Genomic DNA, 24922 nt, shown 5'->3' with positions numbered 1-24922 from the left:
TTTCTTAATAGCTGGTTAGACAAATAAGATACCCAGTGAGTTGCTGTGCTTGTCCTGCCTTTATCAACATTTACCTATATACACATTCCATTAGAACTGTTCACCAGGAAATGGGGATCCTGGCCGAATGTTCAGTCTCACCAATCCAGGTAGACTAAAAGCCAATGTCAGTTACCCCACAGTTGTGTCAGCCAAAATTAGTGAACTCAGAAAATAAACCTCCTTGGCTCTATGCTTCACATTCGTTGTACACTGAACCATTATATTATCAGGCAACGTTCTTTACAGTTAAAAAAAAATAAAGAACTGTAGGCACTGGAAATCTGAAACAAAAACAGAAATTGCTGGAGAAATTCAGCAGGTCTGTAGAGAGAAAGTAGAGTTAACGTCTCTTTCTCCCTATAATACTTTTGTCCATCCTTTTGTCTACCTATCATTCTCTATCTCTCTCTCTGGGCTCCATCTCCTCCAATCTGCTCACTCCTTCAACTCCCTGTCTCCAGCTTATATATTACTTTTTCCTAGCTACTATCAATTCTGAAGAAAGGCCACTAAACTTGAAACGTTTGCCCTGCTTTCTATCCATGGATGCTGCCAGGCCTGCTGAGTTCCTTCAGCAACTTATGTTCTTGTTTTTTAACTTTTTATTCTGCATTGCATCACTATAAAGATAACCATATTTTCTTTCACAGTCAGGGTAGTATAAGTAAAATGCAGAGAATAGCATATTGTTTCCAGTGAGTTTACTGTCAGAATTTAATCTCAGGGTGTTGCCTTGCCTTTGTGGTATAGAACCTCAAACCATTTTAATTAATTATTGTTTTGAAACTCACAGCCTATCATCTACTGTTCTATTTCTGTTGTTTATCAAGAATTTGCACAATTGACTTAAGGTGCATCTCACATAGCTTCTTCCTGTCGACTCATTCCAAGTAACAAGAGCCACATCAAAATATGTGTAGGCCGCACTCAACATTTATCATTGTTGCTAAAGCCTGAAACTGTGCTGGCCATCTCCCTGTCACTTTGTGACACACTAACTTAAAGCAACAAATATTCACTGCTTTTTAAAAAAGTCAGAATTTTAAATAAACTGACAGCCCACGGTTGAGATACTTTTGATGTGATTCCGAATGTTCTGTGGAAAATCTTGGATTTCAGATATATTTTCCTTTCCAAAACGTTCCCTGTCAGAAGTCAATTTCATCCCTCAAGCATGCCAGATCAAGTAACTAAGCAATTTTTCTAGTTGATTAAGCAATTAAAAACATCTATATACTCTATTAACTTTGTACCTTTACTTTACATGGAAAGCTGACCTTTATTAGCTTAAATAATTTCCTTCTCAAATTCACACAGCTATGTAATTACAGTTCAACCTACAGCAGTGACCGTACTTCAAACAAGTGTTGCTAATATTGTTTCAGAAAAGAAATGACCACCACTTTTCTCCTAGTAAATCAAATCAATGCACTAAAAAGGTTCTGCCAGTCTCTCACATACCTGAGATGGTCTGTGTCTGTGCAGTAATCATACTTGTAGCAGTCTGAGTCTGGGTGGTTGGTGTTGCTGCCTCTGCCACAAACTGTATGGAACTGGTGCCTGCAGTTGTCCCAAGGTGACAGCCATTTTGCTTGTGAGCCACAAAGTTATCCAGAGTGTTGTACTGCTGTTTGCAGATTCCGCAGATGTGTATATCTGCGTTTACTTCTACCAGCACTGTGGCCCCTGGAGAAACTACAGAAAAAGCAGAATTAGAGCACAGCACAACAAATTTTTATTTATCTTTTCTAAAGTTAGTCATGTTCTGATGACGGATTTCAGGCCAGTTGCCCCACAGTTCCGCTTTTTCTTTCCCTCCTTTCTTAAATAGGATTACTATATTTACTGAGAACAAAGAAAAAATGCTGGAGATCACAGCAGGCCAGGCAGCATCCATGGAGAGAAAACAAGCTAGTGTTTCGAGTCAAGGGGAGTCCCACCCCCGGCCAACTATTGTGTGTACACCACCTTCTCCATATTTCACTTCAGCTGGGATTTTCTCTCCACAGATGCTGCCTGACTCACTGTGATCTCTAGCATTGTTGTTTTCAGTACAGATTCCAGTATCTGCAGTAATTTACTCCTTATTACATTTACTGTCTGCCAATCTGCTGGGACTGTTCTTGAATCCAGCATATTTTAGAAAATCATAACCAGTGCATCAACAATTACAGAATCAGAATTTTTAAGGCGCAGAAGCAGACCATTCTGCCCATAATATCTACACAAATTCTCTGAATAAGTCATTCACTTTATTCTATTCTAAGTCTTCTCCCCATCATCCTGTCCATCTTCCTTTCAGATCATCATCAAAATTCCTTTTGGATATTTGAATTGAATCTGCCTCTACCATAGTCCCAGGCAATGTATTCCAGAGGAGAAAGTGAGGGCTGTAGATCAGAGTCAAAAAGTCTGGTGCTGGAAAAGCACAGCCAGTCAGGCAGCATCTGAAGAGCAGGAGAGTCGACATTCCGCAAGTTGACATCCCAGGGACGTTCTTTGAATTGTTCCACAGGATGGCAAGGACAGAACCCCCTAGACCTCACCATCCACCCACCAACCTTCGGATACAACACATCATCCTCCACCATTTCTGCCACCTATAAATAGACCCCCACCACCAGAAATAGATTTTCCTCCTCACCTCTATCTGTGTTCCAAAGAGACCATTCCCTCCACGACTCCCTTGTTAGGTCCATGCCCCCCACCAACCTACCCTCCACTCCCGACACCTTCACTTGCCGTCGCAGGGTGTGTAAAACCTGCACACACACCTCCCCCCTCACCTCCATCCAAGGCCCCAAAGGATCCTTCCACATCCGGCAGAGATTTTCCTGCACCTCCACATGTGTCATCTACTGTGTCCGTTGCTCTCGATGTGGTCTCCTCTACACTGGGGAGATGGGACGCCAACTTATGGAACGTTTCAGAGAACATCTCTGGGACACACACACTAAACAAACCCACAACCCTTTAGCCAAACACTTCAACTCCCCCTCCCACTCTGACAAGGATATGCAACTCCTGGGCCTCCTCTACCACCAGATTCTAGCCACCAGATACTGGGAGAAGAATGCCTCATCGTCTGCTTTGGGACCCTCCAACCACATGGGATCAATGTTGATTTCATCAGTTTCTTCATCTCCCCTCACCCCACCTTATCCCAGCTCCAACCCACCAACTCAGCACCGCCATCTTGATCTGTCCTACCTGTCCATCTCCTTTCCCACTTATCCGCTCCACCTCCGCTCTGACCTATCACCATCTATACTTCCATCTACCTATCGCATTCCCAGCTACCTTCCACCCAGCCCCACACTCCTCCCATTTTTCTCTCAGCCCCTTTGGGCCTCCCCCACATTCCTGATGAAGAGCTTATGCTCGAAACGCCAACTCTCCTGCTCCTCAGATGCTGTCTGACCGGCTCTGCTTTTCCAGCACTACACGTTTTGACAATGCTTTTCTTTCTCATATTATTTTTCCTTCTTTTGCTAAATATTTGAAATTTGTTTCCTCTCACATTCTCAATCCATTCACAAGTGGAAACTGTTCCCCATGATCAACTCTGTGCAGATCTCTTATGATCTTGAATGCCTCTATCAAATATCCTCAGTCTTCCTCTTTCATAAGAAAACAGTTCAAACATCTCCAATTAATCTACAAAACTAAAAGCTCCCCACTTCTGAAAGCATTCTGATGAATCATTTCTGTACTCTCTCAAATGCCTTCACATCTTTCTTAAAGTGTGATGCAAAACTCCAGATGAGGCCAAATTGATGATTTGCACACGTTCAAAATAATTTCCTTACTCGTTTACACTATGCCCTAATTATTAAGGTTTATGCTACTGGAAGGTTTCATAACTATGCTCTCTCAACATGGCCTGCCACCTTCAAATAACAAATGCACATATCCATCCAAGTCTCTCTGTTCCTGAACTTCCTTTAGAATTTATCTTTACTTATATCATTGCTTACATTTCAACCAAAATGTAAGAATGCACAGTTTTCATGCTGAATTTCATCTGCCACCTTTGCATCTATTTGAAAAGCTTTCTCTGTCCCTTTGAAGTTCTATACTGTCCTCCTCAAACTTGACAATGCTTCCATGTTTTGCACTGTCCACAAACTTCGAAAAGGTGTCCAATCTGTTAAGTCATTAATATCAGGAACAGTAAGGATCCCAATGCTAACCACTGGGGAACTCCACTGCACAAATTTCCCCCAGCTCTAACAACATCAATTGACCAGTACTCTTTGTTTACTGTTACTTAGCCATTTCCATATCCATGTTGTCACTGCCCCTTTAATTCCATGAGCTATAATTTAGTTCACAAATCTACTGTGTGACTATAGATCAAACATCTTCAGAAAATCCAAGTACACCATACCAACTGCATTGCCCTCATCAACTCTGTAAGCTGTGTAGAACACCTCCGGTAAATTAGTCAAATATAATCGTTCTTCAAGAAATCCATGCTGTCCTTCTTTAATTAACTAACATATGCCCCAATGACAACTAACTTTGCCTCTATGATTGTTATTTCCTGTCCTCTGGCACCACACTTGATTCTGAGTAATTCTACAAAATTATTTTCAAAGATTGTGCCACTTCCACTTTCGCCTCCCTCAAGGTCCTTAGATGTATCTCATTCATTCATGGTGCCTCATTTACTCTAGTACTGGCAGCCTATCTAATAACTCTTCCTTCTTTATTTTTATGCCCATTTAGTGTCTCAATTACCTCTTCTATTTCCATGGCCTGGATAGCATCTTGTTCCTTGGTAAATGCAGGTGCAGTGTTTTTGAAACCTAAGCTATGCCCGCTGCCGCCATGGGTAATTTTTTTTTGGTTCCAAAATGGCCCTAATCCTCTTTTAAAGTTCTTTCCCTATTTATGTGACCAGAGAAACTTTGTGATTCCATTTTACATCGGCTGCCAGCCTCACTACATACTCCCTCTTTGCTTTTCTTTGTCGCTTCTTCACCTCTCATCTGAAACTCCTTTATTTAGCCTGATTTTTCAATTGAATATTCTACTTGATATCTTTTATTTGCACACTTTTTCTTCCTTTCTATCCCTTTCATTATTCAAGAAATTCAGGAGGTGTTAATCCTACTTTTCCATTTTGAAAGAAAATACAGTGCCTGAAATAACTCTTCTTTCATTCCAATTTACCTTGGTTCAGATGTGCTGTTATGCCATTGGAGTTGGCATTCTCCCAGTTAATCATTGGTAAATCTGGCTAATTATTTGCCCTTTTCCCATAGTCAGCTTAAATCTTAAAATCCAATGATCACTGTCCACTAAATGTTCTCCTGATACCTGACTCACTTGACTAACTTCATTCTAACTATCAGTTCTAACATTGCCTCCTTTCTTATTGAACTCGAAACATATTGTAGAAAATTTCCTGAACACGCTCTGGGAACTCTTACCCCTCACTACCCTTTACGCTACTACATTCCCAGTTTACATTCAGAAAATTAATGTTCTCCACTATAGATATGTTTTTTTTTACACCTCCATAATTTTCTTGTAAATGTGTTGCTCTACATCCTTCTTACTTGTTGATGATCTGCAGACAACACTAATCAATGTTTTGTTTCTTAGCTCTACCCAAGTAGATTCTATCTTCGACCCCACTGAGACATCTTCTTTCACCAGCATTGCAATGTCCTCTTTAATCAACACTATCGCTTCCCCACCTTTTCCTGAATACTTTGCATACAGGAATATTTAACATCCAGTCCTGCCCTTCTTTGAGCAAGGTCTGATATAAATATACCATTATATTTCCATATGGGTAATTCATGCCTATAACCCACCAATCTTACTAATAACAATCTAGATATTCACATATATGTACAATAACTCTGATTTAGACATCACCTTCTCCTACGCTGGCCCCATCAATTAAATTTTTATTCCTTTTTGAGAGCTAGATATTTTTCCCAATATTCTATACCATGGCACTCCTCTCACATATGATCGCTTGGTTTCAACCCTCTCAATAATACTCTCACAAAATGCTCCATAAGGAATTCAGTTCCAGTTCTATTTAGATGTAACATATCCAGTCTATACCGGCCTTATCTCTCACAGAGCCATTCCCAATGTCCCAAGAATCCAAAGCCCTTCCTACTTTACCACATTTCCAACAGTGTATTTATCTGCTTTACCCGCCTGTTGCTACACTCATTTTTGAATGATAGTGGGAGTGAAGCAGGGATTTCTTCTTTTGAGGTTCTTCTAATTTCCTGCTTGGTTTCCTAAATTCACATTAGAAGACCGTATCCCTCTTTTTGCCCATGAACTTTATACCAATATGGACTATGATTGCTAACTGTTCAGCTTCCTCCTCTCAAACAGTGCTCTGCGGCTGCTCAATGACATCCTTGATATTGCCACCAAATGGATACCACACCATGCCAGATGCAGGCCTTTCTGTGGTTACAAAACACCCATCCAATGCCCAAATTTATATCTGCAGTTACTCAAGAAAATAGACTATCAGGCCCTGAGGACTTGCCAAATGTTAATTCCTTAAGGTCTCCATTAATGATTCTCAAATAATATTAATTACCTCAAGTCATCTCAATGTTATTAGCACCTATTTTACTCTCTGTATCTGGTATGTGACTTGTGTATTCGACTGTGAAGGTGGACTTTTTCCTGCACCTTTTCTAGTGCTTCTGTATCCCTTTACAGCAGATTGTCAAGAATTAGTTATTCAAGTAACTGATTTGCTTCAATTAAAATGAGAGCTGTAATTAGTTTCAACATTTTAACTCAACAAATTTAAATCAACAATGAACTTAGAAAATCTTTCCAATCCATTTGTAGAAATTAAATTGAATCCTTCAGATTTATAATTCATTAATACTCTTAATCCTATGCATGAGGTATGCTTCTTTGAGTACACAATTACTTTTTGTAACACCTTTCTCATAATAAGTTTTGTAACAACTTTATTGTGATGAACATTATAACCGGTTACTCAATGTAACAACACTTTGAGAGATACTGGTGAAATTCTTACAGGAGTGACATACTCCACATTGAAATAAACTGCTCTAGTTTTAATTCCATATTTTACAGGAAACCCTCATGCTTATGTATGCATATCACATTCAGACTCTAGTTTCCAAGTTCAAATATAACAGTATTCAGTACTTTCCATTTCCTACATCATCATGTCTGGCATACTCAAGAGACACAGAAAAGCTCTAACCCCTGAATCTTGCTCCAATCAAATAACCCTCTGAACCCCAAGAAAGTAGCGTTCAATTGTTTTCTCTTTTTGTGAATCACACTTATGTACCACACAAATGGGACCATGTAAAAAAGCCAAATCAATAATCCCATTAATTTATGAATATATCGACTTACACAGAAATATGGAAAGCACAGGAACAGAATAAACTGCAATGCAACTGGCTGCTGCAAAGAACAAATGTTGTCAGCAAAGGCTTCTAAGTTGCCCCTTCAATGCTTGAATTCTGGCTGTGTGACATTTCTGGGTCTGCTGTTTCATTTTAAATTGCTTTTGTAACCCTTTGTCTCTAGTGGAAAGTATAAATTGCAAAAAAACTGCAAAATTTGCAAGGAAACACAAATAATGGCACAGCGAATGAGCAGCATAACCCACTTAAATCTAATGTCAGATGCTTAATTGAAGTAGAATATTTATTTCGACATTTCTCCAAGAGAATCCTCGGTATCAGTGACTGAGTTCATGTCCAGCAAGAAACAACCCACAAAAAGCAGAGTTAAAAATCACACAACACCAGGTTATAGTCCAACAGGTTTAATTGGAAGCACACTAGCTTTCAGAGCGATGCTCCTTCATCTATCACCTGATGAAGGAGCATCGCGCCGAAAGCTAGTGTGTTTCCAATTAAACCTGTTGGGACTATAACCTGGTGTTGTGTGATTTTTAACTTTGTACACCCCAGTCCAACACCGGCATCTCCAAATCACAAAAAGCAGGACTGAGGAAGTGAGCATTTTAGTTTCGCCAAAGTGAATGAAAGCATCCAAGCTAAGCAACAACTTAAAGAGTTAGACACTTCAGCATAGATTTACCAACAGACCAGGAATAAAAATCTGATCCATCATTGGTAATGTTATAGAGTCATAGAGGTGTCCAGCCGGGAAATAGGACCCTCGGCCCAACTCGTCCACGCTGACCGGGTTTGCCAAACCGAATTACTCCTGTTTGCTTGCGTTTGGCCCATATCTCACTAAACCTTTCCTATCCATGTAACTGTCCAAATGTCTTTTAATTGTTGTCATGCTAACCACCTCAACCACTTCCTCTGCAACTCATTCCGTATATACACACCAGCTTCTGTGAAAATATTGCCCCTCGGGTTCCTTTCCCCTCTCACCTTAAATGTATGCTCTCTAGTTTAGACTCCCTTACCTTGGCTTTATTCACCTCATCTATGCCGCTCATGATTTTATAAATCTCCATGAGGTCAGCCTGTTACACTCCAGGGAAAATGTCCCAGCCTATCCATCCTCTTGTCATAACCCAAAACTTCCAATCTAAGTAACATTCTTGTAAACCTTATTTGCACCCTTTCCAGCTTAATAACATCCTTCATGTGGGTGGCCAGAATTGTACGCAGTCCTCCAAATATGGCCTAACCAATGTTGTGTACAACTGCACCATGATGTCCCAACTTCCGTACTCAATGCTGCCTTCATCACCCTGTCTATCTGTGACACTAATTTCAAGCAACGCTGTATCTGCACCCCTAGTTCTCGCTGTTCAACAACACTCCCCAGGGCCCTAACCTCCCCAGGACTGTATAAATCCTGCCCTGGTCTGTCTTACCAAAATGCAACACTTCACATTTGTCTGAATTAAATGCCATAGATAGGGGAAATAGCACAGGGTAAATAATGTTGAGCTTGCTAGTAAATCGAAACATAGGAACCTATAATATAGGAATACTCAGCATTTTGGGTCCGAACTTAGCCATTCAGCATGACCATGGCAGATCATCCAACTCTTACACCCTGTTAACACTGAATCATAGAAAATCAGAACAGGAGTAGACCATTCAGCTTTTCCATTTCCATGGCTGATCATCCAATTCCCCACTTTCTTCCTTTAGCCCCTAAGACCTTGCTCCAATTCCTTCCTGAACAACATTCAATGTTCTGGTCTCGAGCGCTTTCTGTGGCAGAGAATTCCACAGGCTCCACACTCTCTGAATAAAGACATTACTCCTTATCTCAGCCCTACCCCATTGCTTTTAGACGGTGACCTTCCCCTCCTCCCCTCCCCCCCCCCCAGGTTCTGGACTTCTCCCTCCATCCCCTGGTCATTGGGAACATCCTTCCTGCGCTTGTCTAGAATTTTAGAGGTTTCTGTAAGATTTGAACCTCCAACATTCTTCTAAACTCCAGCTGATATAATCTTCACTCCACCAAAGGTGGATTCTATACAATCTATCGTAGATCACTCTTATTGCTGTCATACATATTCCATCTTGTACAGAGCTTGATCACCCACACTGCGTCCACGCCTGTCATTTTGAAAAGTCACACACCTCTGCAGATCTTGTTGGATATTCTGCTGGATAACCAACTCCTGCCCCAGTCTCTTCTTATCTACTGATCAAAATAGCACAGAGTGTAACAATAATGAACAACATTGATTGTAAACAGAATGCCAGGCATTTAGACAGTGAAATGAGGGAATGACTTGAGCAGCCTCTTACAGTCATGGAGTCATAGAGATGTACAGCATGGAAACAGACCCTTTGGTCCATGACGAACTGATATCCTAAATTAATCTAGTCCCAGTTGCCAGCATGTTGCCATATCTCTCTAAGCCCTTCCTATTCATGCACCCATCCAGATGCCTTTTAAATGTTTTAATTGAGGGCAGTTAGAAATAATTTCCTTTGCTGCAGGTTTGCAGTCATGTGGAGTTCCAGACCAGGTAAGAATGGCTGATTTCCTTCTCCCAATGACACTATTCATCAGGATTTCATGAGTGGCCCCATTTCACCATTGCTGGAGTTGGGTTTTACTTCCTGCTTCTGAGAACAAACTGAATTTAAACTATATGCAACAAACAGGGTGCAATGTTTGGTGAACGATGACAGTCATGCCTACACCACAGAGAGTTATATATTCACTTGTGGGACATGGGTGTCGCTTGCTCCGTCCCTAGTTGCCCTCTATGAGAAGGTGGTGGTGAGATGGTTTCAAGAACCGCTGCAGTCCACATGCTGTAGGTATGCACAGAACGCTCTTAGGGAGTGAATTCCAGGATTTTGACCCAGCCACACTGAAGGAACGGCCGCTCTTTTTCCAAGTCGGAATGGTGAGTGGCTCAGAGGGGAACTTGCAGGGGGTGATGTTCCCAGGTATCTGTTGCCCTTGACCTTCCAGATGGAAGTCACCGTGGGTTTTGAAGATGCTGCCTAAGGATCGTTGGTGCATTTCTGCAGTGTTTTGTATACGGTACACATTGCTGCTGAGCATTGGCAGTGGAGGAAGTAGATGTTTGTAGATGTGGTGCCAATCAAGCAGGGGTTACTTTGTCCCTGGATGGTCCTGAGCTTCTCAACTTTGTTGCAACTGCACCATCCATTCAAGTGGGGAGTATTCCATCACACTCCTGAAGCGTGCCTTATTGATGGTGGATAGGCTTTGGGGAGTCAGGAAGTAAGTTACTCAGTGCAGGATTCCTAGCTTCTGACCTGCTCTTGAGCAACAGTATTCAGTTGGCCAGTCCATTTTCATTTGTGATAAATGATTAACCCCAGGACACTGGAGGGGTTTCAGTCAAGGGGTTGATAGTTAGATTTTCTCTCAATGATAATTTCCAGAATGTTGATAGTAGGATGGATTCAGTAATGGTAACACCATTGAACATCAAGTGCATGGTGAGATTCTCTTTCAATGGTAACCTGCAGAATTTTGTCACTGGAGGTGATTCAGTGATGGTAGCACCATTGATCACCGAGGGACAGATTGATTCTCTCTCAATGATAACCCCCAGGATGTTGATAGCTGGGGTGGAATTAAACTCTGCATTAGCATTTAAACCAATTGAATTGCTTAACTCTCTTTTCCATTCACTGTGCCAAACCGGTCCTCCCAGTAGTCTCAATCAATGGGTGAACCCCAGGAATTTTTAACTCTATGTGTTTTCTCCTCAGTTCCTGTCGCAGATGCTGTGCTGACTTCCTGTATCAATGGACTGAGACAGGGACTGGGGACACCTTGTTCTCCCATATCTGGTTAGGCAAGGCATTGAGCCCGGCTCGTTTGATACCATGACAACGTGCCGCTAAGAAATGGAACTGCAAACTACCAAGTGACTGCCGACGGTGGTGAGCTGATTATTCATTCATTCCGGAGAGATGACATTGGGAGGAATCATTGTGTGGCAATCAACAAAGGAACCAATAACACTATTTTTATGTGACCAGCGACTATAGTGAATTCATGTGGCAAGGTAAAGTGACAGTCAGAACAAACATATACAGAGCATAGAGAGAGGCCATTTGCTCCATCCAGTTTGCGCCAGTCAGAAACAATTAACCATCTCAACTGGGGACGTGATGGTCTGGTGGTATTATCGCCAGGTTATTAATCCAGCAACCTCGGTCATGTTCCTGGGATCCCAGTTCAAATCCTGCTCATACTAGACGGTGGAATTTGAACACAATAAAAATCTGGAATAGTAAGTCTAACGGGTGGGCACAGTTGCAGAGGAGATTCACCAGATATTGCCAGGCATGGAGCATTTTAGCGATGGAGGGAGGCTGGATAACCTTGTTTGCTTCAGAGCAGAGGAGGCTGAAGGGGAACGTGATAGAGGGGTGTAGGATTATGAAGGACATGAGACGGTGGAATTTGAACACAAGAAAAATCTGGAATTGTAAATCTAACGGGTGAGCACAGTTGTAGAGGAGATTCACCAGATATTGCCAGGCATGGAGCATTTTAGCGATGGAGGGAGGATGGATAACCTTGTTTGCTTCAGAGCAGAGGAGGCTGAAGGGGAACGTGATAGAGGGGTGTAGGATTATGAAGGACATGGACAGGGAGGGCTAGGAAGCAGCTGTTCCCTTTAGTCGAAGGGTCAATAACAAGGGGGGGGGGGGGGGTGGGTAGGCATCATTTCAAAGTGAAAGGCAGGAGGTCAAGAGAGGGATTGGAGGATTGCCTGGGAGTGTAGTCGAGATGGAAAATCCCCTAATATCCACATAGAGCTTGAATGTTTTGACACTTCAAGTGTTCTTCCAAGGCCATGGGCCCAGTGCAGGTAGTAGTGGATTTTTAGTGGTACAGTCTGAATGGGCTGAAGGTCCCCCGCTCCACTGTATAATTCTGATTCTGACTTGCTCCATACAATTTCACATCAGTGTCGTTTTTACAAAAAAAAATTGTTCTGTTTATTTAATACAGATCGCCCATAGCCCCAAGGGTCTCAATGGGGGTGGCATGGTGGCTCAGCAGTTAGCACTACTGCCTCACAGAACCAGGGACTCGGGTTCAATTCTGGCCTTGAGTGACTGTCTGTGTGGAGTCTGCATATTTCCCATGTGTCTGAGTGGGTTTTCTCCCATGGTCCAAAGGTGTGCAGTTAAGTGGATTGATCAAGCTAAATTGCCCATAGTGTCCACCGATGTGCAGACTAGGTGGATTAGCAATGGGAAATGCAGGATAGGATAAGGGTGTGGATCTGGACAGGATGCTGTTTGGAGAGTTGGTGTGAATTCGATGAGCTGAATGACCTGTTTTCACACTGTAGAGATTCTATGATCCATCCAATGGTGTGGTTTCTAAAATAAACTGCTAAGCAGAGATTCATGCCAGAAGGGGTATGTTTTACTTGCACAGAAACAACACAGAAGCACAATACTTTCCTGTAACATTTCAGGCACTGAGCAAACTGTGATTTTCAGCATCAACATCCAAAACGGTCAAGCTGATGGCAATTACACATGTCACTATCAAACTGAAATTGAAGGAAAGAAGGCATTTTCATCATTTAGCAATGAAACAAAGATTGTCTTGAGAGGTGACTAGAAAGAAGAATTCGTATGAGGTGCACCCTTTAAATATGCCAGTCCCAGCTGCATTCTAAGCAATTGTGTTATAGAGCGATACAGCAGGAAACAGGCTGTTTGACCCAACGCATTCATGCGGACCAGTATTCCTAAACTGAACTGGTCCCATTTGCTTTCATTTGGTCCATATCCCTCTAAATCTTTCCTATCCATGTACTTTTCCAAATATCTTTTAAATTTTGTAATTGTACTCTACAACGTCCTCTGGCAGATTGTTCCATTGTATGCACCACTGTCTGCTTGAAAAAGTTGCCCCTCAGGTCCCTTTTAAACATTTCCCCCCTCTCACTTTAAACCTATGCCTTCCAGTTTTGAACTCTCCTTCCCTGGGGAAAAGACCTTCGCTATTCACCTTAACTGAGCCTCTCACGATTTTGTACATCCCTATAAAGCCACCTCTCAGCCTCTTAAACTCCAAGGAAAAAAGTCCAAGCTTATCCAGCCTCTCCTTATTACTCAAACCCCCCAGTCTTGATACACGCTTGTAAATCTTTTCTGCACCCTTTCCAGTTGAATCACACACATATGCGCTTCATACAACCTGATGGCAACTTCCACTCAGGCGATGACCAAGGGTAAAGACAAGGACACAGTCAAGAAGAAATTTCCTGACAAAATACTGTCAAAATAGAAAAGTGCCTTGTCCAGATCCTGGATATTGCACAAAAGAAAGTTCCTGTTTCCACAGGGCACTATCCTCCATGTGGAAATTCATCACATTAACAGCCCTCCAGATATAACAATGGAGCAGTTGCCTGCTTCAGCAGAAAAGATTTCCTCAGTGAAGGAAATGCAAAAGATAAGAAGGCCCTTCAGCTTCAAGGGACTTTCAAACCTCAACATTTTCAACCCAGAGATCCACCAATCTACCAAGGGAGAAGAGATCACATTCTGGGAGAATAATGAAATCTCCAAACCAGCTGGATTTGCGAAATTTAATGTGTAGATTTGGCAGGAGATGGAATAGTGTACGTGATAAATATAATTATATGGAAAAATGTAAAAATATTTCTCATTAAAAAAATCTTGGGATAGATAAAGTTTAAGGGTTTGAAAGATTCAATGCTTAAGATAATCAGAGGGTTAGATAGGGTGGACAGTGACAGCCTTTTTTCTCGGATGGTGAAGGTTAACATGAGGGGACCTAGCTTTAAATTGAGGGGTGATAGATTTAGGAAAGATATCAGGGGTAGTTTCTTCACTCAGAGTAGTAAGGGCGTGGAACAACCTGCCTGCAACAGTAGTGGACTCGCCAACATTAAAGGCATTTAAATGAGCATTGGATATACATATGGATAATAATGGAATGGTGTAGGTTAGATGGGCGTCGGATTATTTTCACAGATCGGCGCAATTTTGAGGGTCAAAGGGCCTGTACTGCACTGTAATATTCTATGATCTAAGAGCACCTTAAGGACTACCCACTATTATGATGTCGCATAGATTTGGTGAGAGACGGAGTAAGACCCATTATCTCAGTCTTCCTCATCGACTCTGTAGCAATGTCTATCAAACTAATGTATCTAGTTGCTGACATGAAATAAACCATATTCTGTTTAAGACAAGAGCGTCTTCTTGCTGGAATACAAAGCAGGTTTTTCTCTATAGCGCTAGACCAGCAAACAGGATAGCGAAATCTAATTAGATAGCTCATGCAACCTGCTAAGGCATCACCTTACACCAATGCTAATGCCGTGATCTTATATCTCAGGAAGCATCATGCTGGGTCTCAATTTATATATTCCATTGAGGATCTTGAACAGTTGAATACAATAAAATGACATGCCTCTTTTTCACAATAAATCTAGATCCTGAGTACTCAATCTCTCTTCGTAGCTCAGGTTTGCCCCACCCAGCAAAAGAAAAAGCTAGGTCTCAGATTTGTTGCTTTGCCTGGGTTGCCATCTGAATAAAAACTGAAACTGTCATGATAATAACAACTGTATATACTCGAGTAAAAGTCAATCTCATGTAAAAATCAACCCCCTATTTTTGGCCAGAAAGTCTGGAAATGTCCATATTTCTCATGTAAAAGTCAACCTCAGTTCTTCACAGATAACAGGTCAACATTTGTGTGTGAAGGTATCATCATGTACATAAACATTATGATGAGGAATCTTTTTTAGTTAGCTTGTTAGTTTGAAAAACTAAAACAACAGTAGATGAGAGAAAATGGAAATAAATGGAAGAATTTGGTGTGAAAGGTTAAGATGCATAAGGTCAGAGTCAGGTGTCAAATCTCATGTTGTGTTATTTTTCTTTGTTCCTTAAGAGATCAATTGGCCTTCCGCTAATGATGTAGTATTTTGGACTGTAGCATAAATTTCAGCCCCTCAAAAGTAGTATCCATGTAAAAGTCAACCCCATAAATTTAACCTTAAAAAAAGTCTAAAAATTTTGACTTTTACATGAGTATATATGGCAGTTGATTTTATTGCATTAAAAATGAAAACAATACAAGACAGACCTTAGCAGGTACTTCCTGCAATGTAGTTACTACAATAGAAATGTATGAATAAGGAACAAGAATAGGCCACTTGGCCCTTTGAGCTTGCTCCGCCATTCAATAAAATCATAGCTGACCTGATTTTAACCTCAACTCTACATTCCTGCATAGTCTGAATAATCTTTCATCCACCAACTAGCATTCAGTTAATAATGTACAAGTACTAAACATATTCTGTATCACCTCCAAATCTGAAAATCGTTTTAAATCATTCAGAAATATACATAGTACTCCACGTGACGGCCGGTCATGTCTTATATGTGTGTTTTTTTATTACTTGAATTGCAATCTACTCCTTTGGTTATACATCCAAAGTTAATATTAACTTTTTTTGCTTCTGCTACACATTGGGCATATAATTTCAAAGAATTACCTACCACCACTCCTGATCGCCCTCCTGCCTTACAAGTGGAGATACCATTGGTTCAGTGTAAAAGAAAAGGAATATCACAGATAAAAAAACAACTTCAATCAAGAGAATAGATCAAGAGACCTGTGCCCAGTCAACCAGTGTCATGAATGGCATTGACTAAAAAACTACTTTGATTAAGTTTGTTTTTGTACTAGTTACGATAAACTTAATAAATTCTGGAAAAAAAAGTGAAAACATTTTTGTACCTGAAATGGGACTTGTAAACCATTAGATTGAATTTTCAGACAGCCAGTCTATAACTGTAATTGACTTAGATTAGAACAATTACTGTTAAAGTTCAACTCAAAATCTTGCACTTTTCTTGAATCCTAAAGCAGAAATTTAGGAGCTAATGTTCTGTTCACCATTTGAAATAAAAGAACTTATGTTTGTATACTACCTTTCACATGCTCAAAATATCCCAAAGCAATTTACAGCCAGTTAAACACTTTTTGGAGTGCTGTTACTGTTGTAGTGTAGGAAATGTTGACGTCAACTTAAGCAACAACCACTGAAGCCCAAGGCATTCTGCTGCAGTCACCTCGTCATACCAATGTAGCTTCACCAATGGCATAAAGTTTGCTGTCTCTCATTTGGCAATCAAACTATCTCAAAGGACTGCCTTCTGTTCAAACCTTTCTAACTGTGGATTAATTGCTTGGGTGTTCCAATGTCAGTATTCTTGTTGAATTCCAAATACATCACACACACAGACTTTCATTTGCCATCAGTACCTATTATCTCCTTAAATGGATTCAAATAAACTTGCTAGAAGGGTACACTGATAGGTTCAAGGTGACACAAATACACTTCAGTGTTGTATCCATCAGTGAAGCACTGGCTCCAAATAAAAATCTTTCCAAACCTTCGCAAATAAAATAAGGAATCACAATGAGATGAAATTGTCTGAGCTTTAAGGCTTAGGGTAATAAGGTTCAGGGTACATTTTAAACCTTGTGCCAGAGTTTAGACCCCAATATTGTTCATGTAAGATTATGTTTAAAAATAAGGAGAGTTGCAACATTCTCACTAAAAATTCTCAAAAACATGGCAGTGAATTTGGATTGTGATTCTTCAGTGTTATGTGTCATTTGTTGTCCAGCCTAGGTAAGAATAGTACAGAAAAAATATATACATATTTTATTCATTCTCAGGATTAGCACATCACTGGCCAGGCCATTCGTTGCCTGTCCCTAATTGCCCAGAGGGTAGTTAGGAGTTAACCACATTGCTGTGGGTCCAGAGTCACACGTGGGCCAGTCTAGATAAGGATGGTAGATTCCTTCCCTAAAGGACATCAGTGACTTAGATGGGTTTTTCAGACAATTGACAATGGATTCATCATAGACAAACGATCATAGAATCATACTGCACGGTCCCACCAGTCCATCATCATTAGACTCTTAATGCTGGATATTTAGAGGCATGATTCAAACCCAGGCCTGCAGAACATTACCTAGGTCGTTGGATTAACAGTCCAGCAATAATACCATCAGGTCATTGCCTCCTCCTAAAATACATCAAATGTTTTGCAGAAAGTATGCACGAAAAATTAACACTACTGGGCAGAGCACTAAGCCAAACAGACAAGAGGTCAATGTTCAGGCATGAAGGCTTGATTAAGGTACTGAAAAGGCTGATAGCCAAGGTGAAGCCAACTCCAAAAAATCACTGTTTTCAGGCATGAAGGGAAGGACTGTTAAAAACAAAACTAGTACACTTTGCAGATATTTTTACTTTCATAAACAATTTCACTGTGACCATGTTACTAATGACAATATAATTTTTTTTAAATGTTAACAAATTGTTACTTGCTTTCATAGTAAATGTGAAATTGAGTGAACTAAATATGACATGTTGCATTTAAATTCTTTTAATGCTTTTCACTCAATCCATAGTATTATGCAAGTACCTTTTAGGACAGCAGAGGGAGCTATTAATCTTCCTTACAGACATTGCCATGCAAATTTGAATGAGGTAAGAGATAGAGCTGGGATCCTTCTCTGCTTTGAAACATCAGTCGCACAGTATTTTCTATATATCATAGGAATGCATTCAAAAATTACTTTTCTTAAACACAATTTAAATTAACACCATGTCAAAAGTTCTATAAATGCTTACGACTAAAGTGAAAGAAAGCTAAGAACTGCTGATGCTGGAGATCTGAAACAAACAGAAGCAGAAATGGTGGGAGAAACGCTGTATGTCTGGCAGCATCTCTGAAGAAGGGTCAATGCTCATCAGTTCTGAAGAAGGGTCACTGGATTCAAAACGTTAACAGTGCTTTCTGTTCCCAAATGCTGTCACAACTCCTGAGTTTCTCCAGAAATTTCCATTTGTGTTTAAATAAGGGTTTTTTGTTTCGGTGATATTCGTTCAAGGAGGAATTTAGGGAAAGTGCATTAAGAGAAATTATTATTTTGCTTTACAATATGTCATAGGGTCTTTAAAACTCAGTAAATCATGCCCAACTTGATAGCTCCTCTCTTTACATTTTAGGCTAAGCAAACAGCAAAAGTGGAGAAAGTGAGGGCTGCAGATGCTGGAGATGAGAGCTGAAAATTTGTTGCTGGAAAAGCGCAGCAGGTCAGGCAGCATCCAAGGAACAGGAGAATCGATGTTTCGGGCATAAGCCCTTCTTCAGGAATGAGGAAAGTGTGTCCAGCAGGCTAAGATAAAAGGTAGGGAGGAGGGACTTGGGGGAGGGGCTTTGGAAATGCGATAGGTGGAGGGAGGTCAAGGTGAAGGTGATAGGCCGGAGTGGGATGGGGGCGGAGAAGTCAGGAAGATGATTGCAGGTTAGGAAGGCGGTGCCGAGTTCGAGCAAAAGTGGGTGTGTTTCTTTTTAAAAGCTTGACCACTGAAACGTTGCATTAAATATAGATATCATGAGCCACATAAGATGCATGCGGTGGGACACAGGACTAGCATGAATTTAGTTTCAAACATATAATTACTTCTATCTCAGGATCAAAGACCAGAAGTGCACAAATGTGCAATTGTAGCAGAAGTAGATTTACAATTGACTTATGGATACCGTGAATGCTAAATGTATGAGTTTTATTTTATAATCGGACTTTTATCCATCCTTTTCTGCTTTAGATATTGATAAAACTATGTACTTCAAATACCATTCTAGAAAACTCCCCTGTATAAAAAAAAAGTAAAATCTGCAATTTGACAAATCTTTAAATAATATAAAATTACTCACCTATAAATAATTTGCAAAGGGAACAGTATATACCCTGAGGCTATATGAGTCTTTGGAGAAAATATTCCAGTTTCTGTCCAAACACAGAAATGGAAATGAGAATCAAGTAGGATCTGGAATGAACCATTAATCTGCAGTGGCCATTTAATGCACCAGACTATAGTCTGGTGTATTCATTGTTCCTTGTAAAGTTGATTAGTAAATTTTGTTCTATTGATCATGAAGTTACCTGCTGGTTTGTGTCCTATACAGATAGATTTAACTGCTTCACAAGACAATATATAAAGAACAGGGCCTATTCATCCAATTTATACACCATCTTTAGGAAGACAAAGGCCTGACCACACATTTGGTTTTAATGTTTGTGCATAAAGCATTATCCGTATGTTCAGTACAAGTAAGAGTGGCCACTTGATCCAGGTCATTCACCCTTCCAGTTGTTTACTTCATATCAATCAAAACGTGTCTCTTAAAAGATTTCAGACATTTTAATTTCACAATCTAATCCAATCAACCATTCAAAGCAGAAATAGCTTATTTTTCTGAAGTGACTTCCTGATTTGTATTTGTTCATTATCATTTTATACCCATGTCCTCTCTTTCTATTGTGAACTTAAAACAATTCTTAAGTCCACCTTTTCTGTTTCACCGAAAATTCTCTTTATATTGCAAAACTTTCTCTCTCGTTTGCCTCCGTTCAAAGCTATAGGCCCAGAGTGTCACCTTTGAGGTAGAATTGCTTTCTTTTAAGTGGCTCTTCAATGTCTTGTTTATTTTAATGGTTTTATGAACATTTAACAGAAATAATCCCTTTTCAGATGTATGTTTGTTTATTTTAAATTATTTTTATGAGCACTTCAAAAGATTTTGCAGCATTAGTATAAGAGCCCTTGGTGGATACTGGAAGAGTGCTTTGAAGACTAAACAGATCTCTGGATTTTAAATCAACAGCAGTCTGATGACATTTTAATGTCTACTTCTTAATAATTCTGAATGCAGAAGTGGACTTTATCTATTAGGTAAGGCATACTAGTGCATATTAATAACATAGGTCAAATTAATGAAGATTTACCTTATAAAGGATAATGCTTTATGAGCACACTACACTAAGACATATCTAATTTATCATACAGAAAATGATTATGACAGTAAAATTAGAAAGACCTTTTAAAAATGCTTGTCAAAAGAACTCCACAACTGGCTTCACCTATAGTTCACAATTTCTCTGAGGTCTCATTAGTCTTCTTATTAAAAGGGACCAACTCAATGGAAATAGCGGGTATCTAAACTGCCCCTCTCCACAATGACAGAATTGCTTCTTATGGACTTGCTTATCCTGGAGCCATAAAATGCCACTGGATGGAAATGGGAGCAAGAATCCTGGAACCATGGCCCACCTGCCATATTTAAGCCCCCCACCCTGTTGAAAAATACTTTTGGACTGATCATGAATACAATGGCTAATAACCAACTTCCATTGCAGAACAAGCAAAATTCATCCACTGGCCCAGTGCTGTAATGATGCTCAGAAGGGATTCCTGCATGTTCAGCTTACCATCAAGTATGCTCAGACAGCTGCCATCAGTTAGTATTTGCATCTCCTCAGATAGTGAAATAGTCCAAATGCTGCACGGTGTGGACAATGTCCAGGTTTGGGCTGGCAAGTAGCAAGTAATGTTAACAACACATAAGTGCCAGGCAATGACCATCTCCTCTAGAGACAACCTAACCATCACTCCTTGACATTCAATGGCATTACCATCACTGCACCCCCAACGCAACCTCCCCTCCACTACTATCAACATCCTTGGGAATTACCATTGACCAGAAACTCAACTGGTCTCGCCATGTAAATCTAAATCAACAGGTTAGAGTCTAGGAACCATGCAGTGAGTAATTTACCTCCTAACTCCCCAAGGTCTCCTAACTCCCCAATGCCTATCCATCTACAGAGCACAAATTAGAACTGTGATATAATCCTCCCCACTGGATGATTAAAGTTCCAATGACACTCAAGTAGCTTGACACCATCCAGGACACACCAAACCAGCTCCATCAAGTGGCACACATCCACAAGCATTCACTCCCTCCACCGTTGATGCACTGTAGCAACATTATGTACCATCTACAAGCTGTACTGCAGAAATTCACCAAGGTCCCTTGAGAAGCAACTTCTAACCTATCACCACTACCATTTAGAAGGACAAAGGCAGTAGTTACATGGGAATATCACCTACTGCAGGTTCTCCTCCAAGACTGTTCTAGAAGGCAGCACATCACCACCTTCTCAAGGGCAGCTTGGGATGGGCAATAACTGATGGCCCAGTCAGCAAAGCATAAGTTCCATGAATGGTGGAGCTGTGTGCTTAGGAAAGAGACAGTGGAATCTATTCCACTTCCTTGAATCATCTGATGGAGGTGTTGCTTGCTTTAGCTTCTAAGAAACTTGACACAAATTATTCCAAGGCCGTCATGACCTCTACAGCCACTGGCAATGGCATTCTCACTTTGCACGGGGGACGCAGATCTGCTCACACAAGATACCATACCTTAATGAGCATCTCCTTAGCAAATTAATAATCTGGAATTAAGATTCTAATGATGACCATGAAACTATTGTTGATTGTTTGAAAAACCTACCTGGTTTACTATCATCCTTCAGGGAAGGAAATCTGCCACCCTCACCTGATCTGGCCTACATGTGACTCCAGACCCAAGTAATATGGTTGATTCTTAACAGCTCTCTGGATAATTAGGGATGGCAATAAACGCTGACTGAACTAGTGATTCCCACAGCCTGCAAACAAATTTTAAAAAAGGAAAGGTCACGCATACTTCTTTGCTGTACTCAGCAGAGGAAAGCTGCTTCCCAAAAAATCCAGGGTGGCTACAGCCCCTTTGATACACTGTCATCCTTCCTCCCTATTCATGCAGCACACCAAGCATATTAAAAATAGCAGCACCAAAAGCTGGTAGCAAGTATTCTATGCAGAATTCTTGAAGTGAGAACCAAGGTGTTCACCATGTACCATCCACATTCTATAGGTGTCACCAAAATTAAGTGACAGACTAAACCTCCAAGCATATGTACTAACTCAGCATGAGACAGCAGAAATCCATCAGCCACTAGTCTTAAAATAGTGATGATCCTTCAAGACTGATGGAGGTAACCTTCCTGCTTCTGTAGATACCTTCAGCTCTTGTAGGTCATGAGAAGGCATTGACTGAAGGTCATCAGGTGAGAATCAAACTAGTGTTACACAATACTTTCAATCTGCTTAGCCTGCACACTTCTGGTACCTATTCAGTGATGCACCAAAAATGGTGCACCAGGAGCGCGAGCACCAAAATTAGGGGGGGGGGTTACACAATTGAACTTTGTAACCTGAACCATACATTGAGAAACAAGTCAGTGGGAAAGCAGCTGAAATTATTGAGAGTCCAACAGTGCATTTTTAAATCTGAAACCTTTGAAATCCCTTGCATTTTAAGTGCAACTCTCTAAGTGCAAGGCCGTGACTTCTGAGGGTTTGGATTTGGAAGGGTGCCCTTGAATCGAGCGGGTGAGTGGAGTTGGGGAGCCCCCTGACCTTGTCCATTTGACAGACACTGGATATGCCAGCCCTGGAACCTGAGTATGCTGCCTCCAGAGAGCCAGGCTCCCGGGGTGTTCACTACCCAGGTTCCGGGGCTGGCCTTGGCAGCAAGCGCTGCTGTGGGCCTGCACGCGGGGCCCTGCCTCCGCCGCCCCAGCCCCTGCATACACACTGCGGGCATACTCACACGGCACCGGGGCGAAGCCATCGCTCTGTCCGCCCGCGTTCATAGCGCAGCGCCCGGCGGCTCGACTGCTCTCCTCAGCACCACCCCCCCACAACCACAGAAATAAATAAATGTTAATTGCAAACAAACAAGTGAGATGAAAGGCTGGGACTGAGCTATCCAGCGCGACGGAAGCGGCTGTGGGAGACTTCCGCCTGTCCTGGGGTAGACAGAGAGAGAGAATCCAGCTGGAGGCTACAAGGGTCTACATTGTGGCATCTCCTTCATCCTGGATGTACACTTGCACCCTGATGTCTTTCATCTGTTTCCCCTGCTGCCACAGCTGTGTTTGTGGTTGGATTTAGCCCAGCCTCCTGTGTAACATTCATCCATTTTCATAATAATCACATTTCCTGCATAATTTTGCACAGGTGTAAATGTCTCATTACAGCCACCCTTCAGGGTCTCACCAGCAAATCTTCTAAAGGTCTAAACGGGAAATAAAGTGATCTCTCAATTCTTTAGAAATCTAGACTGCCTTAGTTTTCAGCCTCTCCTCCCCAGCCCCTTCTCTTTATCTGTAGTCCCCCCCAACCCCACATCCAGTCCTGAAGATGGGTTTTACCCAAAATGTTGGCTTTTCCATCTCCTGACACTCCGTGGCTTGCTGTGTTCTTCCAGCCTCCTGTTTGTCTATGCTGCCTTATAATTGAAGCCATTCATTAGATTTTTAAGAGCCATAGAATCCCCACAATGTGGAAGCAGGCCATTCAGTCCACAGCATCCCTCCAAATAGGGACTCCCCACCAATAATCCTCCCATGGTTAATCCACCTGGCCTGCACATCTTTGGACTGTGGGAGGAAACTGCAGCACCCAGAGGAAACCAACACAGACACAGGGAGAAAGTGTAAACTCCACACTGACAGTCACTCGAGGGTAGAATCAAACCCATTCCATTGGCACTGTGAGGCAGCGGTGCTAAATACTGAGCCGCCGTGTCAGCCATGTTTTGACCAAGAATACTGTATATGTGAGAATGTTGTTAAAAAAATAAAAGTTTGCACCTACCACTTCTTTAAATCTGGATTAGTGGTGCTGGAAAAGCACAGCAGTTCAGGCAACATCCGAGGAGCAGTAAAATCGAAGTTTCGGGCAAAAGCCCTTCATCAGGAATCTGCACTCATTGTTTTTACTTCTTTAAATCTGTATGTCTGTCTGTGTGCGTCTGTGTCATGATTAGTGATCTTAATTCCAGACTGCTTTTTGTTTATTTAAATATAGAAAAAGCAAAGGAAAAGAACAGGTTAGGAGATTTTTGAACTCCAAATGTGACCATGTGGACCATTATGGGCAGCTAAGTGCTGGAGAGCTGGATGAATTGGGATAGGCAGCATGCAACTAGACAAGAGTTGTCCCCCAGTGTTAGGTCACAGAGGATTAAATGATCATTATCAGCAGCAGACTTCAGTTATGGATAATGTCCAAGATTGCTGTCTCAGGTGCTATCTTTTTCCGGGAAAATCTCCATGCATTGCAGAGGACAGAAACCAGTCTGGAATTATTCAAACAGGGAATTGTAGGAGGATTTCCAGAAGAAAAGTGGAATTTACCAGGTATGCCCTTTCCACAAAAAGTAGGACAAACCCAATCCTCCTAACTACTATTCTACCAGTCTAGTTTTGACCATGAAACTTGTGAAAGACTTTGTTAACAATGCTATCGATAGCATCTAACCAATAATAACATATTCACCGGTTGTGAGTATTTTTAATCAGAATCATTCAGGTTCAGACCTCATTACAGTCTTAATCCAAATATGAAAAGGTGAGTTGAATTTCAACATTGAGGTGAGAGTCATTCCCCTTGACAGTAAGGCAG

General features: G+C 41.1%; 1 protein-coding gene across 1 annotated transcript in view; it reads right to left on the bottom strand.

Annotated features, from left to right (window-relative positions):
* zfp64 (zinc finger protein 64 homolog (mouse)) overlaps positions 1 to 23932 on the bottom strand; it is a 67067-nt gene extending 43135 nt beyond the window's left edge. Inside the window, exons 1-2 of the mRNA XM_043710242.1 lie at positions 23064 to 23932; positions 1504 to 1737 (exon numbers count right to left, since the gene is read on the bottom strand). Coding sequence (XP_043566177.1) covers positions 1504 to 1737; positions 23064 to 23106 — 277 coding nt within the window. The 5' untranslated portion in view covers positions 23107 to 23932. The remainder of the gene's footprint in view (positions 1 to 1503; positions 1738 to 23063) is intronic.
* Between the last annotated feature and the right edge of the window lie 990 nt (positions 23933 to 24922).

This window comes from Chiloscyllium plagiosum, chromosome 20 (assembly GCF_004010195.1).
Source record: "Chiloscyllium plagiosum isolate BGI_BamShark_2017 chromosome 20, ASM401019v2, whole genome shotgun sequence".
In the NCBI taxonomy this organism is placed as follows: domain Eukaryota; kingdom Metazoa; phylum Chordata; class Chondrichthyes; order Orectolobiformes; family Hemiscylliidae; genus Chiloscyllium; species Chiloscyllium plagiosum.
Note: the sequence above shows the minus strand (reverse complement) of the source record. Positions and strands in the feature narration are given on the sequence as shown.